The sequence below is a fragment of the Hyperolius riggenbachi genome, chromosome 6 (genome assembly GCF_040937935.1).
Source record: "Hyperolius riggenbachi isolate aHypRig1 chromosome 6, aHypRig1.pri, whole genome shotgun sequence".
Taxonomy (NCBI): domain Eukaryota; kingdom Metazoa; phylum Chordata; class Amphibia; order Anura; family Hyperoliidae; genus Hyperolius; species Hyperolius riggenbachi.
The window spans coordinates 209,221,636-209,241,325 of record NC_090651.1 but is presented as its reverse complement, the minus strand read 5'-3'; the positions used below and the strand labels follow the sequence as shown (position 1 = coordinate 209,241,325).

The 19,690-nt window shown below is 46.2% G+C and overlaps 1 protein-coding gene across 2 annotated transcripts in view; it reads right to left on the bottom strand.

The window, feature by feature from the left end:
- The window catches only part of FLI1 (Fli-1 proto-oncogene, ETS transcription factor), a 206,635-nt gene extending 187,146 nt beyond the window's left edge, over positions 1–19,489 (bottom strand). The window contains exon 1 of one of the 2 annotated variants that reach the window (XM_068240347.1): positions 19,294–19,489. In XM_068240347.1, coding sequence (XP_068096448.1) covers positions 19,294–19,326 — 33 coding nt within the window. In that variant the 5' untranslated portion in view covers positions 19,327–19,489. Of the gene's footprint in view, positions 1–17,941; positions 18,058–19,293 lie in introns of those variants that run through there. The other variant, XM_068240348.1, reaches the window with a different exon arrangement.
- Between the last annotated feature and the right edge of the window lie 201 nt (positions 19,490–19,690).

Here is a 19,690-nt window from a genome sequence, read left to right as displayed (position 1 = left end):
TACCCCCAGAGCATCCTGCTGAGGCAGGAGTGTGTTGCATGCTGGCATACAGGCTCCCAGGATCACAAACGCAAACAAAATAGCAGAACAATTGCTTGCGTTTGTATTTTACATGCATTTTTGATTTAAAAATTGTGGTAGCTTGCATTTTGTGCAGCCAGCAACCCACTTTTTAAAAATTTTAGACAAGTAGCTAGATAGTATTATTGTATTTTCGATTCATAATGCTGCAATATGAACAAAGGTTATTTTTTTTAAAGTTTGGTTCTTCTTTTAAGGGGAGCTTTAAGGATGCATGAGACAAATCCAAGAAAATCAGATTTACTTACCTGGGGCTTCCTCCAGCCCCTAGAAACCTATTGTAAAACTGCATTGAAGATAAAGTGCCATGAATGCATTCATGCGAGAACTATTTAAGTTGATTTAAACATAACATGAATGGTTATATTCTGATGCATAAAAAGAGATGAACATTAATAAGTATTTATATACTGCCGACATCTTGCACAGCGCTGCCCAGTATATTGTCTTGTTACTTAATTGTCCCTCAGGGGGGCTCACAATCTAATCCTGACCATAGTGATATGTCCATCATAATCAAGGGCCAATTTTAGAGGGAAGCCAATTATATATATATATATATATATATATATATATATATGTGTGTGTGTGTATGTTTTTAAAGAGAAACCGTAACCAAGAATTTAACTTCATCCCAATCAGTAGCTGATACCCCCTTTCCCTTGAAAAATCTATTATTTTTCACAAATGGATCATCAGGGGGCTCTGTATGGCTGATTTTGTGGTGAAACCTCTCCCACAGTGTGATGTCAGCGCCTCACAGCTCTGAGGTCCTGACATCACAATATGGGAGCATTGTTGCATTGTGGGAAATAACAGCTGTTTCCAACTGGCAAAAAAACAGCATCTCCTTCCACTGACATTACCTGCCAGCAGTAAAAATTTCACCATGTGATAAATGTCAGAATGTAAATCAGGGAGAGGAATGTTTTACAATAAGCAAACACTGACTAAATCATTTACACATAATTATTGTAAAAACTAAGCACTTCTTTATTACCTTATTTTTACTGGAGTTCCTCTTTAAGGATGTGGGAGGGTCTCAGAGCACCCGTAGGAAACGCACACAGACACAGGGAGAACATACAAACTGCATGCAGATAGCACCCAGACTGCGATTCACACCAGGGACCCAAGACTTCAGTGCTATCCATTAAGCCACCATGCTGCCCATATACAGCTTTAAATCCTTATTTAAACGACAACTATCAAAAAGTGCCACATTCTAAGTGATACTTATATTATGCTGATGAAGAAAGAGAATATTGCATGCTGTACCAGATTTTAAGAGCCAATACACTATTACAAACCATTCTAAAGCCATTTCATGTACAATGATTTTCATATAACAAATGCAGCCATCAGGCCTCCCTTAAAGAGAATCTGTACTCTAAAATGTTTACAGCAAAAAGCATACCATTCTATTCATTATGTTCTCCTGGGCCCCTCTGTGCTGTTTCTGCCACTCTCTGCTGCAATCCTGGCTTGTAATTAACACTTTTAGGCAGTTTTTTTAAACAAACTAACCAGCTTGTGATAGGCTCACATAAGCAGAGTGTGTGAGTCATACAGAGCCTGCAGGGGGCCTGCAGAGGGTGTGTGTCGCTTCTATCCAATCACAAGCAGCCCTGCCAGGGCCGGCCCTAGACTTTTTGCCGCCTGAGGCAAAATTAGAAAAAAAAATCGCTACCCCCCCTCCCCCGTGGGTGGGGGGGGGGGTGCCGCCGAGCTGGAGGGGTAGCTAGCAGAAAGGGGGTATTGGGCCTAGCGGCGGACCCCCCCCCTCCCTCGCCTGGGTCCCCCGATCTGCTCTCCTCCTCCAGCGTAAAGTACCAGCCAGCCTGCATATGAGAAGAGGCAACGGGCGGGGGAATCACTCACCTTCCGCGTTCCATCGTGCGCTCCACCGACGTCACTTCCTGCAAGGCCGTCCACTTACAATACAGTGGGCGGCGTTGCCGGAAGTGACGTCAGTGGAGCACGCGATGGAACGCGGAAGGTGAGTGATTCCCCCGCCCGTTGCCTCTTCTCATATGCACGCTGGCTGGTACTTTACGCTGGAGGAGGAGCGCAGATCGGGGGACCCAGGCGAGGGAGGGGGGGGTCCGACCCCCCTCCCCGCCGCTAGGCCCAATACCCCCTTTCTGCCCGCTACCCCTCCAGCTCGGCGGGCGGCCCCAGCGTCCATGGACGGGCGGGTGCCGCCCCCCCAGATCTGCCGCCTGAGGCAAATGTTTCACCCCGCCTCATGAGCGGGCCGGCCCTGAGCCCTGCACATTCCACACATTCAAGCCTTAGCCTGACAGAGCTGACAGAAGGAAACAGATTAGATCATATAACAGAGGTAACATAGCCACTGTGCAATTAGGAAAGGCTGCAGTAAGCCAGAGCACATTAGAACAGGCAAAGGAACTTATAGGATAGAAGAACTAAGGCTGAAAATGTTGTTACAGAGTCTCTTTAAAACAAGTGCATACATAATGTCATAATGTAAATTAAATTCAACTAGTATGTGTCCCAGAACATATAGTGCAGCCATAATGCCCATATTGCAATGCAAACCAACAGACAAGTGAACAGACAGAGGAGGACCACAGAGAACATATTAAATATGGCAGATTTTCACATTTCCCTGCCAACCCATGTTCAGTATTGGGATTAAGGACGTGTGAGCTCCTGTCAGCCCTTACTCAGAACCAGGGACCTTATTTAAGATGTGTCCCATGAGAACTCTGGTTTGGGGCTCGTTAGAGGTCCTCTATAGGGGCTATTGCCTAATTTTATCTTATAGAAGCGCTGGTCCATGGACATATTAAAAAATAAGAGTTGTAACCCATCAAACTCCATCTGTAGTTTAAGTATTTATTTTAATGTATTGGCACGTTCAAATATTTGAATGTGTTTTTGCTTGTGTTACAGCCATTACTCTTATTATATACAGACACTGGGCTTTTGTGCAAGGAAGGCATTTCCGCAGGGGCCACTTGGCAATTGCCCAGGACCCCAAAACCTCTATAGGCTCCCAAGTCTCCCCGCACTCCCCTCAAGGGGAGTCAGTATGGGGGTGCAGCATGAGCTAATGAGGGCCCAGGCATAGAGTTGGGCCGAACGGTTCGCCTGCGAACGGTTCCATGCGAACTTCAGTGGTTCGCGTTCGCGTCCCGCAGGCGAACTTTTGCGGAAGTTCGGTTCGCCCCATAATGCACCATGAGGGTCAACTTTGACCCTCTACATCACAGTCAGCAGGCCCAGTGTAGCCAATTAGGCTACACTAGCCCGTGGAGCCACTCCCCCCCTAATAAAAGGCAGGCAGCGGCGGCCATTACGCTCACTCGTGTGCCTGCGTTAGTGAGAGTAGGGCGAGCTGCTGCAGACTGTCTCTCATAGGGAAAGATTAGTTAGGCTTAGCTTGTTCCTGGCTGCATACCTGTTCTGTGAACCCACCACTGCATACCTGTACTGTGAACCCACCACTGCATACCTGTACTGTAAACCCACCACTGCATACCTGTTCAGTGAACCTGCCACTGCATACCTGTTCTGTGAACCCACCACTGCATACCTGTACTGTGAACCCACCACTGCATACCTGTACTGTGAACCCACCACTGCATACATGTTCAGTGAATCCACCACTGCATACCTGTTCAGTGAACCCACCACTGCATACCTGTTCAGTGAACCCACCACTGCATACCTGTTCAGTGAACCCACCACTGCATACCTGTTCAGTGAACCTGCCACTGCATATCTGTTCTGTGAACCCACCACTGCATACCTGTTCTGTTCAGTGAACCCGCCACTGTATACCTGTTCAGTGAACCTGCCACTGCATACCTGTTCTGTGAACCCACCACTGCATACCTGTTCTGTTCAGTGAACCCGCCACTGCATACCTGTTCTGTTCAGTGAACCCGCCACTGTATTCCTGTTCAGTGAACCCGCCACTGCATACCTGTTGTGTTCAGTGAACCCGCCACTGTATACATGTTCTGTCATTCAGCTACATCAGCCAGGCGACCATATGGGCTGTAAAGCCACCAAAACCTGCACTCTCGCCATGGTGCGCACCAGTCCAGCACGGCCGTCACTACACAAACAGCTGTTTGCGGTGCGTTACACGGTGAGTTTGGTGTGTCAGTGTGAAGCAGTACCTTAATTACACTACCTGATTGATGTATACACATGCAAGATGTTTTAAAGCACTTTAGGCCTGTCATTTAGCATTCAATGTGATTTCTGCCCTTAAAACGCTGCTTTGCGTCAAATCCAGATTTTTCCCGGGGACTTTTGGCATGTATCCCACTCCTCCACCTGGGGGTCCAGGTGTTAGACCCCTTGAAACATCTTTTCCATCACTTTTGTGGCCAGCATAATTTTTTTTTTTCAAAGTTCGCATCCCCATTGAAGTCTATTTCGGTTCGCGAACTATTCGGCGAACCAAACTTTCCGCGAAGGTTCGCGAACCCGGTTCGCGAACCGAAAATCGGAGGTTCGGCCCCACTAGAGATTACACCCTTGCCAATCTAGTCTGAAGTTGACATTGCTTTACCAATTCTTATTTACATATGTTTGATGGAGCCAATGGCAGATTTATGATGAACTGGTAAAAGTTATGAGAGGGCAGCCATGTTTCTCTTTCTTAAAGGGGACTGCCCCTATTAATGTTGTTTTGGCTTCCATGAAATACATTTTATTTTGACTATTTACACTGCAGTGCAGCGATCTAGTTTTCTTTCTCTAAATTTATAGTTTGCAAATTGCTAGACTAGCATGAGGTTTGTGTAATGCAGCTCCAACAATTTTTGTGTCTTAAATTAATAGATCACATCAGCTAGAGCTATGCAAATCATTCAGTTATGCCCGTGTCAGCACAGCATGCATGCAAAATCACTGGCTAGTAACACAGTAAGGGCTGGAACCCACAAGAGCGTTTTTTTTGAGCATTTTGGCAGCGCTGCGATACGCTAGCGTTTTGCCAAAACGCTCAGCTGATGTTAATGGATGGGGCAACTTCCACAGGAGCGTTTGCGTTTCTGGGAAACGCAAACGCAGGACCTGCAGCATTTTGGGAGCGTTAGCGCTTCAATGTAAAGTATTGAAACGCTAGCAGAAACGCTCAGCAAAACCTAAACTGAGCGGTTTTGCTAGCGTTTTGCGGTTCAGCACACTGTAACAAAATTAAAAATAATTCACAGGACCAATCAGGATAAAAACGCGAAACGCAAAACGCTACACAACCGCTGAGCAAAAAAATACACTGTTGCAAAACGCGACCGAAAACGTGCATGAATCCGCTTGCAAACCGCTCAGACAAAACGCTAGCGGTTGCGTTTTGCGTTTGCGGATTTCAGTGGGTTCCAGGCCTTAATCTGATTTGCTGACAGCTGTTTCAGGCTGTTTTGGCCTTCATCGGGCAAAGGTAATGGGTTTATTATGACTCTGTTAACAGGATTGTTTGAGTAGTTCTATATAGGGACAGAGCCTCTTTTTACCTGTGCATGAGCTCCTTCATTGTCTAATTTCACATAAAAATAAAAAATGCATTTACAGTGTAACGTATAGTATACAGTGGCAGCTAGGCATACTTTCATTGTACTGCATTCCTTCCTGTATGGTCACACCACACCAGTGCAACTTTTCGGCTCTGTTGCCTTTCAACTGCATAGCAATCATATCCCAATGCAATGTTCCTAGTGTGAAATAAGCCTTAAGCTACTTTCACACTGTATACATTTCTTTACACATACTTAGCAATAGGATTGCAGTGCAATGACGATGTAAAGGTGCATTGGAGCCTAACACTACAATATGACCCATACAGTGCAGCATACGGTTCATAGATTTCATGCTTGCATCACGCGCATTACCCATTAACACATTGTGCATTATTCTGTTGCACTGCACCACAAAAGTACTAGTGTGAAAGGAGTACGACAATTAAGGGCGCTTGGAAATTTGGGTGCATAGTTAGGGCCGATAGGAAAATATCTTTATGAAATACCGATATTTTACTATAAAAACATAAAATATCAATATAAATTCCCAATATTTTACTATGGCTAAACCTAACCCTACTCTCACGCAGAACCCTCCCCCGCTGCCTAACCCTAACTGCCCCCCCCCCATGCCTAAAACTAACCCCCCTACCCACACACAAACTACCTACTCCCTAAAATTACCCCCCCCCCCCCTTGAACAAACTACCTAACACTGCAAACCCCCCCAGCAGGAGTGGTGCAGTTCGATGATCCCATCGCACACAAAAAAAAGTAAAAGCACCCTATAAAATATCAGGCATCACAGAATAGTGGCATTTAGGTGTCTGCGATGCCCGATATATAATAGGCATTGTATCAGACGGCTATTTTGTATTGGCACCTATGGCAGGCCCTATTTAGTCCAGTTACCGCATGCACCCTTTTTTCCTGGTGTGAAAGCCCCCATTGAAATGCAGCACAACACTTAGAGGTTGATTAACTAAAGAAAATAGTGTGAGTAACCTCCTGTTACTCGCACTATTTCCACAGTGTGGCTTAAATGTAATGGCTGCACAATATGCGCCCTACTGGTCACGTGACAGGCAGCCTATTGGGCCAATCAGAGTGTGGGGATCACGTCCTTTACAGTGATTGGCACTGTGATTACGCGCGCTACACGGCCAGTAGCATGCGTAATTACAGGAGTGCACGCTATGCTGCCAATCACTGTAAAGGATGTGATCCCTGCACTCTGGAAGTAACAGGAGGTTACTTGCGCTATCTTCTTTAGTGAATCAACCCCGTAGTGTGAAAAGGAGCCTTAGGGCTCTTTCACACCTGCGCAGATTTTGTGCATTAATGCAAATGGCTAACGTTTGCGTTAACCAAGGTAAAATGAAAGTCCATAGACTTTCATTTTACCTTTCACACCCCACACTGCGTTTCGATACGTTGCGGTTCCGACGCACCCGAGCGCAGTTTTTCGTCCAACGCACCCGCGAGCCGGTGTTTTCCGTCGGGTTTAATTACCAGCTACCGCCGCTGATTGCGTCGCACCGCAGATACCCGACGTCACGCCGCAGGCAGACAACGCGTGCAGGAGAACGGCTCCTGCACGCGTTGTCTGATGTGAAAGAGCCCTGAGGAATTCTGATTACTTAGAGAGAACATGAGGTGAACCTTAGGTTAAAAATCAAATAATTAGCAAAAGAGAGGCGCATGCTGTCCTCTGGTCCTCTGCCACTGCACGTGACCGTCCTGCACATCGCAACCATTCGCCTCTTCATGCAAGAGCGTGCCTATGCTGCACCTGCACAAGAATGGCAGTGCTTGTGAAGGAGCACGGTTACCAGCTTGGAAAATGCTTTTGGGGGTTCCACGCTTGGCAACAGTGGATCGGAGGACGGTGTGGGTAACCTCTACAGGATCCAGAGGCGGCCCTCTTCTTAGGTAAGGAATAGACTGTTGATCTGAGGTTCTAATTGGGTACATTAATGAACTATAGAGGGTGCATTTGGATCTGTTTCTCCTATTGGGCTGTAAGAGGCACTAGACTGCTGATTTTTCCACTGCTAATTAATTGCAGCATAAACCAGAAAAGTGAAAACGATGTCTACATTATTTGTGTTCTACAACACTGTGACCACTTGACAGGTACTGTTTATCACTGACCTAAATCACTGGTGCAGCAACAAAAGTGTCTCTGCCTTTCTAATGAAGTGTAATCGGCATACTAGCCTGCATAGCAGAGGCTGATAATCGCTGTATCCAGGGCCTCCTCCCTGGCCACAGAACACATCACTGCCTGTTGCACAGCTATCTCCACTCAGAGATCTAATCACACATTTTCACTTGGTGCAGTTTGTTATTTCTTAACTGTATTTTCCAGCAGCTCAGCAGATTTCAGTGAGAAAATACACAGATGAAAAGCGCTCTCCACCCAAGGCCTGCAGACAAGCGCCATTCTCAGCAGCTGAGTCTGTGGTACAGACAGGACTATGGAATCATACTCAGAGTCCCAGCATACACAAACCAGAGGGCGTTCAACCCCTTTGTACCCCATCATCAGGCGTGTGCCTACTACACTCAGTTACATTACATCTCCTGTCTTTAAAACTTCATAGGAAAATGCTACTGTTATTAAAAATTACACTCTGCATAAATTCTATTTCTTTGTATTCATTTTTTTTGGGGTGGCTGATAACACTCCTTGTGTTCTAGATGGAGAGAATGGATGAGCTGCATTACAATAGAAGGGCAGTGAACATGGGCATGCTGAAACTATTGAACTAAGGTGTGTATTTATAGATAGATAGATAGATAGATAGATAGATAGATAGATAGATAGATAGATAGATAGATAGATAGATAGATAGATAGATAGATAGATAGATAGATATACAGTATATATATGCACAGATGTATATGTTAAGGATTGGTACTGGCAGTCTTTTTTGTATTTCAGATGCTGTGAGGTAAATCACCTCAGAAGATTCTGTTGTTATGCAAAGCTGAGCTGTATGCTGTTTAGGTACAGCTGAAAGCGGATTGGTTGGAGCTTTGTTCCCTCCAAAGCCCTTAGCCAATCAGGAGGTTGGCTGAGGTGAAACAAAACCAGCCCTGTCAGAACAGTCAGTGTCTAGAGATGGGAAGTTCGGATCTTTTCAATGATCCGGATGATTCGAATCGGATCATTGAAGAGATCCGGATCTTTGATCCGAATCTCGGATCATTTTACTACCGAAGCATTCGGGGTGAAATGAACAGCAGGACAGGTCTGTGGACAGGAGAAGGGGAGGGAGTGGACACACAGAGAAGGGGAGAAGATGGACAGAGGGCAGGGAGTGGACAGAGAAGGGAGGAGGGACGAGCAGAGAGCAGAAATGTTTGCACGTAATACCCACATGCTGAAGTCATATGCTTTACATATATTTCACCTATATGTTCATCTGTACACTTTGAAAGAAAAGGTCGCACAGTGAAAGAAAGCATTCCCAGAAGATAAGTGTAGCTGTTTAGTGCCGAGTGCAGGAGGATTATTTTGCCCTGCAATCACACTGTCTGCAAAGTTACTGAGCTGTGCTGAGCCAAAAGCTTCCAATGTGATCACTGTGCAGCACTACGGAACAGCCAGCCTATAATGAGCAGCACATTGCAGCCAGTATGTGTGCTCTACACATATCTGGCAGTGGCACCCATGTCCCCTCTCTCTCATCTACCTGTCTCCCTGCAAGGCTGCCTCCCCTTCCAACAGAGCGATCCCTGCTTCCAGGACCCCGCTGCCCGCTGAGAGGGGGCGTGTCGCTCCTGGCCCCGCCCCTTTTGCGATCCGAATCGTTCATTTTGATGATTCGGATGATCGACTCATAAAATAGATTCGGATCCAAGATCCGAATCGTTCATGATCCGGACAACACTATCAGTGTCACTTGAGGAGAACTTTTGGACAGACCTAAGCTGCTGCCCACCCACCCGTCCCTTAATTAAAAAATTTTGTCGCGGGCCTTTATTATTGGGGGGGCGGGGGGGGGTATGGTGAAAGTAAAGAACTGGTGTGCGGTCGTGTAGGGTCCACAGACCATCGATCGCGGTTGTTGTGTTGGTCAATTTATGTGTGTTCACGTGTACATAAAGTTAAATAGTTACGGAGTTTACAATAAAGTTGGTTGTTTGTTATACCCCCCTTTTTACCCCCCAATAAACAATGGCCGCGGCCTGTAAACCACCAAGGTGGTGTGTGTCTCAATTATTTAATAATTGGTAGATGTTTAATGTTTGAAGTTTAATAATGTGGAATGCATTCCCATGATTTTCACTTCTTGTCCTTGTGACACCGAGGGCTTTAATGGGGTTCCAGGTTTTTCCAGGTAAACAGTAAAGAACATCAACAAAATCCCCAGGCTACAAAAAACAACAAAATAAAACCGCAGTTTGCTATGAGCTTCAAAACATGCCATACACTTAGTATTCCACTACCTTGTAACCATGGCTTCATTAACTACTTGAGGACCTTGGTAATTTAAATCTATGCCGTTTTGATGACTATCTGGCTGCCAGGGCGTAGATTTCAATTAACTGCTTCTGCGCGCATCCGTCGTTTCCGTCTCTCCCGCCGATCTCACCGCTGAATCCCCGCCGTCTCCCGTCGCAGTTCACTCACTCTGCTTGTCTCTATGACGGCAGCACCCTGTGAGCGGGTCAGGAGCCAATTTCATTGGCTCCTAGCCCTGTCTTTCAATGTAAGCATCTCCAATTGGCTTACACTGAAAAACAGGGCCAGGAGCCAATGAAATCAGCTCCTGGCCGGTTCACAGGAACTCTGGTGGCCCAGGTTCCCGTCGGTTGCGGCGGGTATGTGCGGTGATTTGTCTGGATTCCGCCATTTCTGTACCAGTGGTCTCTGGTCCTTAAAGGGGCAGCCAGAGAACACGGTATTTAGGAAGCCAGAGAACACCGTATTTAAACACAGCAGCTTAAAGTGAACCAGAGATTGTCCACTAGGCTTAATTTATACTTCCTCCAGCCCCATGAGCAACACTGAGTCCCTCATCATCCTCCTCGCCCCCTCCGTTAAGCCACTTTGACTCCTGGTAATCCAGGCAGTTGCAGCCTTCTGCGCATGCATGGCCGCTGGCGCACTCCTCGTCGCGCTCTAGTTTCCTGGAGCGTTTTGTGTCTGTGCAGTACTACTAGGTAGGCACAGAATGCTCCAGGGGACGGGAACGAATCGGGGGCGCATTCGTGGCTGACCTGCGCATGCGCAGAAGACCTCGACTGGCGGTGACTGACCGTAATACCGGCAGACGTAGTGCTAGAACGGATGGGCCAAGGAGGACGCCAAGGGACTCAGTGCTGCTTATGGGGCTGGAGGAACTCCCAGGTAAGTATAAATTAAGTCTGGTGTACCATCTCCGGTACACTTTAAAGAGAGCCTGAGACGGAACGGGGTAAAATAATTGATATTTACCTGGCTGTTCTACACATGTGCGGCCCTGACATGCACAGCCATCGCGTTCAGTACTGCGCAGGCACAGAACGCTCCTGGCAATGTGAACACAATAGATGTGCGCGCCCAGGCTGCACATGCGCAGAAGAGGCCAACTGACACACTGAATGAGGATTACCATATAGCAGGCGAATGGAGCTACCTGGGAGGATGGCAAGGGAGGAGACGGTGGTCATGGGGCTGGAGAAAGCCCAAATAGGTATCAAGATTTAGGATGACTCCTGGTGCTTTAGCTTCCAACCGCCAAGATTCTGTAATGAAAGAGTCCAGGGGCCCGATGGTGCAGTATCATTAAATATATAGATAAGAACAGAATAATAAAACATACTCACAAAGGTGGGTTGCACTCCTGCAACCACCGGCAGAGGCAATGGGAAATTAACCATTCCTGTTCGGTATCCCAGGTCTGCTGAGCAGGTACTGGCTAGTTGCTCTCCTTGGTTAATTGAAACACGTGGTGTCCCATACTTTACCCCAAGGGGTTGAACTATTGCTAAAAGGAACTGTAGGAGGCACCCAAAGATATTCTATTCTCTAAATCATAGAGCATCAAATAAGAGGCTCCTACACCCGTGACTGCTGCAGACCTAGGCACTTGTTATTGACTTGAGGAAGTGGGCCAGTATCCGTGTAATGCGTTGTCTTTTAGTTTTAGTCTTTTGATTAGTTCTTTTATGGAGGTAAGGCCACGTCTACTCCTATATTTTATGATTTAGGGAAAAGAATATCTTTGGGGCGCCTCCTACAGTTACTTTTAACAAGCAGGTATCAGTTCTTTTACCACCTTCATCTCAGGCTGTTTTTTAAGAAGTTGGCCTTCACCACTGTAAGCACTTCTGGGGATTTGTGCTTGTTGGTTGAGACTGTTGGTTGGTTAAATTCCAGATAACCATGACTCTACTGTATGTAGAATACCAGAGCCCACACTTCTTGTCTGGTTGTGTGGTGTCAAATCATCTGCTACATAACACCTAGTAAATTTTATTTGTTTTCATTTAAATTATACAGATTTCCATGTACTACTGATGTGATTGGGCCCAGTCTCCTGTCTCTATTATTCTTCTTTATCACGGATCTATTAGGTTAATGCCCTGAGCTGAACCCACAGTTTGTGTCATCAAGACTAAGCCCTATCAGTTGCCCTTGGGCAGAGGCGGCAGAGGCCTGGGGTGAGTGTCATATGCGGGGCCTAGAGCCATAAGTGTAGGCCATATACCGTACCACCATGTTCACAGGCTTGTCCACTTCTAATGCAGTACGCCTTATTATTGTTTAAAAACAATTAAGTTTGTTAAAGGCCACTAAGCCAACCAATAAACTGGAGATGGGAACTAAGCTGGCTGGGGAGCTAGGCATGGGTACTAGGCTACCTGGGGCACTATGGATGGGTACAGTACTAATCAAACTTGGCAGTGGAAATCTCTAAGAGGTAGGACATACACTCCCAGTGAGCCAACACAAGTGAAAGGTATCAAATATATTTATTAAATCCGCAATTCAGGTTAAAAATATATAGTAAAAAACACATGGGATGGCCACCCCGTCACAACTCATCCACTCGAACCACCAAACTCACACCAGCAAACACACGCCTGCAAATCTGCAAGTGAATATCAAGCCTAGTGCTGTGTCCCAGGTGCAGGCTGGCTGGGAGGTAAGGAAGGATAGGTAGAGGCTGGCTGGGGTGCTTGGGATAGATACAGGCTGGCTGGGGAGCTAGGATAGTGTACCAGACTGGCTGGGTATGGGTGCTAGGCTTAATGGGGAAGTATATGCTGTAATAGGATCCCTATATTTTTTCAGGTCCTTCAAAACTAAACATTGAGACCATCAATAGAGCTTACTGAGGACCTACATATTTAGTGCAACTGAAACTACTACAGCTGTGTAGATGAGCATTTTAGAAGATTATGACTCCGAGGTAATAAATTATGCACTATAGGTACAGGGACAACATGACAAATGATACCAATTAGGGTTTGATGACCATTACAACTTTTACGTTTAGGCACCCACTGGAGGCATGGGGGAAGGGGGGTTGATCTATAACCTATGGCCAGGAAGTTTAAGGGTTGGTCTTGGGAAGAGGATTTTCAATCAAGGCATAGATTAAGGTTAGGAAACAAGAAGGAAATATTCATCAAGGATGAGGGTTTTAAGGCTGAGTGTTAGTAAGGAGTGTTTTGATAAAAAGAGGAGTTGGGGTAAGGCGAGCAACTGTGGTACAGAGTACAGACTCCTATACTGTCAACAACAACATATTACAGACCAGAAACACTACCCCAAAATGTGTAGCTGAAACCTGGCATTAACATCAAATCCACATGTATGCTTTAAGATGCTGCCACCGCTAAGGCTGTAAAAATGCCAACTCTACTGAATTGTAAGCCTGTGTCCTTAATTTAGCACAGGTTTTGTCAAAAGTGCCAAATCTATAAATAATGATGGAAGTACAATGTCCCATGACAATGCTAAGTGCAAAGAAACACAGTTATTCGTGTTAACGTGGACCTGAACTCTGAACTTCCTCTCTGCTCTAAAAGGTAAGCAATTGCATACTAACATTTAAAGAAAAATCATTTCTTTGTTACAGCTGATATAAATCTTGCAATAAATCTGCAGTGTATCTACTTCCTGCTTTCATGGAAGCAGGCATATTGTTAAAATCCTGTGTGTACCAATTAGCTCTCTGCTGTATCAGTCAGCTGACACAGCTGACAGATCAAATTACAACTTGTATTTAGTCACAGAAGAGGGGGAATTAGACAGGCTAAACTCTAAATACACACAGGGTGCATTTCTCTCTGTTTTCCTTCTGTCTTGTGCAAGAGTATAGGTCCACTTTAACCACACATATCCATCATGTATTAGTATTACGAACATGGAGCCTCATATTCCAATAATAACAAATGAAGGTACCATATCTCACAGTGCCGCCATTAATAGCGAAGGCCCAAATGACTACCAGCTGTAGATACCTGGGAATGTCCTTGGCAACGGTGCCCAGTCTGCCACACAAATCTCTCATGCACAGAAATGCAGAGACACCTAAACAAACAATTACCTATAGAAATACTGTCTAAGTGAATATTGCCTAGAAACATAATGTATATTTCGTATTTTTAGATACACTAATTACTGGAACAGATACGCTGTATATTTCTGTACTAGTTACAGAAAAAGGGGAGATTGTTTTTTTTTTTTACTCTGCATTTCATGATTTCAATACTGTGCAGAATAAGACGCGGCAAATACAGGGGCATGTGATGGGTGGCAGTGTGGCACAGGAGTACCCAGGACCTCAGGTCTGAGACTTCAGGATTCCTAGTATTTCTGTCCGAGATCTTTACTTGTGCCTTTCAGTGTTGATCACGATAACAACAAACAACATCCATTCATCTTTTAAAATATTATTTAGGATACGCATATATAGAGAGCGTGTGTGTTTTTGCCCCTAATAGCTGATCTTTTTGAGGTGGAAGCCTGTGGAGAGGAAACACAGCTCCGAATTCTCTCTGTAGAGGTTGGGTTTAGAATTTAGCTGTGTGCAGTGTGAGGGTATGATGCATACCTCAGTGTGTTCTAGTGTAAAGCAACAGTGACTGTGTTATATAGTGTCACCACCGAATCAACTGTAGGCAGTACAGCACTCCACCCGTAGTGCACAGCATAGACACATCCATGCTATTGTGATTATGACACTTTAGGGCTTGATTTACTCCTTCTGAACATTCAGTTCAATGCTGCTTTATATGGTTACCTAAGTTCAAAAACAAGGCTTTTGCTGATCTTGTTTTACAAATTGTGATTAGGTTTGACAGATGCATAAAAGGATTGTAATTTCCAATTTGTAAAACATGCTGGCAATATACATATATCCTGTCTTTCTGGCTGTTCTGGGGGTCAAAGTGTGGGGCAGTGGATGGGGAAGGTGAAAGGACTGTCTGAGGTACACAGAGGGATGGAGGAAGCAGATTAGGGGGTTAGAGGTAGATGGCACGGACTGCTGATGGTCATAAAGGGGAAAGTGTTGTAAGATGGATACATTTGTATTTATTTAGAGTGAAGAGATGATGGATCCTGTTAGATCCTCACAGCAGAAACATTTAGAGCTCCCTGCTTTCTTTAACCACTATCTCAAATGTAACCTGTGACACTCAGTAGTAGATCACTAGAAACTGCAGATCATAATGCTAACAGCTTTCAAATCAATCCTACTGAGCCACTTCAGCTATAATGTCTTTTCTATTGCATTAACTGTCAAACACTGTTTCTACTTGTATAAATCATTGTGTAACCCAACAGTATGGGGTCCTCTGTCTGCGCTACTTCCATAGCAGTTGTATGGTCTGCTGAGGCTATAGTGTAGTTACACCCTTGATGGAGACAAGTTACTGCTGATGAGGAGAAGAGATGGTAACACTGGGGTGCACAGAGGGAAGGAGGGGCAGAGGGATGTGGGTTTGAACTTTGATGGGAGGATATACTATGGATGGTCATAGAGGAAGGTGGAATTGTTAGGGTATATAGAGAGTTACATATATAGAGATAAGTGGGTACCTGAGGAGCTCGGACTGCTAATACTGCTGAGGGTGATTATAAAGGATGGTGGAAGGTGCTGAGGATGATTGTGAAGGAGCAGAGGCGGCCTTTGGGGGTGGCAAGTGGGGCAATCGCCCCAGGCCCCGCGCCTGAGGAGGCCCCGCACCCTCTGCAGTGCTGGGGAGAGCGGGCATAGTTGTTAAAACTCACATGTCTTTACCGATGCTCACACTGAGTCACAGCTACCATCTATTTCCTCTCTCGGCATCTGTATATTGGTAACAGCGCCCCCTATGATGACGTGACCGCATGTCACCACAGGGGGGCACTGTTACCAATACACAGATGCTGGGAGAGGAACTAGATGGTAGCTGTGACTCACAGTGTGAGCATCGGTAAAGACACGTGAGTTTTACCAACTATGCCCGCTCCCCACCGCTGCAGCCTTCTTGCTATCTAAATCTAACCTATACTGCAGGCTGGCACCTATCTAACCTTTACTGCATACTGGCACCTATCTAATCTATACTGCAGGCTGGCACCTATCTAACCTATACTGCAGGCTGGCACCTATCTAACCTATACTGCATACTGGCACTTATCTAACCTATACTGCATACTGGCACTTATCTAACCTATACTGCATACTGGCACCTATCTAATCTATACTGCAGGCTGGCACCTATCTAATCTATACTGCAGGCTGGCACCTATATAACCTATACTGCAGGCACCTATCTAATCTATACTGCAGGCTGGCACCTATCTAACCTATACTGCATACTGGCACCTATCTAACCTATACTGCAGGCTGGCACCTATCTAACCTATACTGCATACTGGCACCTATCTAACCTATACTGCATACTGGCACCTATCTAACCTATACTGCAGGCTGGCACCTATCTAACCTATACTGCATACTGGCACCTATCTAACCTATACTGCAGGCTGGCACCTATCTAACCTATACTGCATACTGGCACCTATCTAACCTATACTGCAGGCTGGCACCTATCTAACCTATACTGCAGGCACCTATCTAATCTATACTGCAGGCACCTATCTAACCTATACTGCAGACTGGCACCTATCTAACCTATACTGCATACTGGCACCTATCTAACCTATACTGCAGGCTGGCACCTATCTAACCTATACTGCATACTGGCACCTATCTAACCTATACTGCATACTGGCACCTATCTAACTTATACTGCAGGCTGGCACCTATCTAACCTATACTGCATACTGGCACCTATCTAACCTATACTGCAGGCTGGCACCTATCTAACCTATACTGCATACTGGCACCTATCTAACCTTTACTGCATACTGGCACCTATCTAATCTATACTGCAGGCTGGCACCTATCTAATCTATACTGCAGGCTGGCACCTATCTAACCTATACTGCAGGCTGGCACCTATCTAACCTATACTGCAGGCACCTATCTAATCTATACTGCAGCCACCTATCTAACCTATACTGCAGGCTGGCACCTATCTAATCTATACTGCAGGCTGGCACCTATCTAATCTATACTGCGGGCTGGCACCTATCTAACCTATACTGCAGGCTGGCACCTATCTAATCTATACTGCATACTGGCACCTATCTAATCTATACTGCAGGCTGGCACCCATCTAATCTATACTGCGGGCACCTACCTATCTAATCTATACTGCAGGCACCTATCTAACCTATACTGCAGGCTGGCACCCATCTAATCTATACTGCGGGGTACCTACCTAACTAATCTATACTGCAGCCACCTATCTAACCTATACTTCAGGCTGGCACCTATCTAATCTATACTGTGGGCACCTATCTAATCTATACTGCAGGTACCTATCTAATCTGTACTGCAGGCTAGCACCTATTTAATCTATACTGCAGGCACGTATCTAATATATACTGTGGGGTACCTACCTAACTAATCTATACTGCAGGCACCTATCTAATCTATACTGCAGGGTACCTACCTACCTACCTATCTAATCTGTACTGCGGGGCACCTACCTGTCTAATCTATACTGCGGGGCACCTACTTATCTAACCTATACTGGAGGCACCTACCTATCTAACCTATACAGAGTGTGTGCTTTCACAACGTGTGTATCCACAGTATATGTCTCTAGGCCCCGCATATGACAGTCGCCCCAGGCCCCGCGTACTCTAAGGCCACCTCTGTGAAGGAGGATGGTTGATCTGCTGCTGGTGTGTACAGAAGTCACATACACAGGCTACTGTTGCTGCTGCTGATGAGAATTATGAAGAGGGAAAGTGGACGGGCATTGGCCAGCTGTGCCCCGCACATCGCTCCTCTTACCTTGATGGTCCCGTCCATGAGCCGCTGGGTGCCAGAGAGGCTGGAATCATCCCACACATGGAGCCGGTGCGGCAGAGCCAGCCGATGTCTGTCTGTTGCCGGAGAGGGGCACACACACACTCTGCACCGGATGAAAGTTTTTTTTCTTAATTTTGGGAAGTGAAGTCACTTCAGAAGAGGAAGCTGCGCTGCATCAGCCCCAGTACAGGATATGTGCCGTATGGAGATAAGGACTTGGGGACTGCATTGTCTCCAGTCAGCAGTCCCAGCTCTCCTCTGCGTCCTGCTCAATGCCAGGCAATACCAGTGCCAGTCCGCAGGGCATATACTGCACTACTATTGCTCTCTGTATACAGCCTGCTCTCTGCCACTACTCTCCATACTAGCTTATATTGTTTCACCACAGACTGCAGTGATGCCTTATCTGTCTATAGGGTCTACACTGTGCCACTAATGCCCATGTTCACCTCTAGTCTGCATTGTGCTACTAATGCCCATGTTCATCTCTAGTCTGCACTGTCACTGATGCCCATGTTCGCCTATAGTCTGCACTGTCACTGATGCCCATGTTCGCCTATAGTCTGCATTGTCACTGATGCCCATGTTCGCCTATAGTATGCACCATGCCACTAATGCCCATGTTCGTCCACAGTCTGCACTCTGCCACTAATGCCCACGTTCACCTCTAGTCTGCACTGTGCCAGGCTTTAGTAAGCAGACACTATGCCACCTCTGGCTGTCAGGTACAGAAGCTGCACTGTTCCACTGCTGATTGTTCTAATTAGCTCTATTGCCCGTGCCCACTATCTAATCATAGAGTCTGGACTGTACCGTTGTCTACATCCATCTAAAATGTTCATCCGTTGCAAGTATATCCATCGATCTGCTCTGTGCCGCACTGTTATTCCGGTCTGTAGAGCCTGGCAGCCTGCTCTGTGCTACTGTCTACGACCACCTAAAGAGTCTGCTGTGTTCAGCCAGGTACTGCCTTTGCCCGTCTATAGAGCATGTACTACTAACTAAGCCAATCTGCCTCTGCCAGTTTACAGACTGTAACTTCTGCCATGTCCACTTCAGTTCTATCTCTCTCCATCTCTTGTCATCCCATCGGTGACAGAGAAGTGCCTGTGTGCTGCTCCCGCTAGCACCCGTTATATTGTCTATACTGGAGTACAGTGACAGTGGCTCTGTTGAAAGTCCGGTGTGTAATGCTGCTGGCTTTACGGTTTTTGGTTAACTATTACTGTGTTGCCATGTAATATAGGAAAGTTTGCCAACTAGATGTGTATTTTCAGTTGCAGTGTGATTGTAACGCATCGGTCTATCGCAGCACAGACGATTCTCTTACCGACCTTCCTGTGTTCCACCAGCTTCTTCAGATGCATATCTGGGGGCTACAGGGGGTCTCCGGAGTGGGGTGTCTGCAGCAGGTAGTAGTGATCACGGAGCCATTGCTCTCCCTGGCAGTTTGTCAGGCTGGAATTATCCTCATCAATTCTAGTCCAATTTGCAGCAGATGCGGAGTGGGGGTGCAGGGGGTCTTTGCTTGCTTGTAGGTATGGGAGGGAGGGCCTGTCTCCATGTAGACTGGAGGGGGAGGATGGAGACCTCCCCCCCCCCCCCCCCCCCCCACTATGTCTGCTCCACAATCCAGGGGTCTGCTTCCAGGTCCCCAGAGTCCAGCACATCTGGATGCTGCTTGCGGGGTCACCTCTCCCCTTGTATGGGGGGGAGGGGGCACAGGAACTT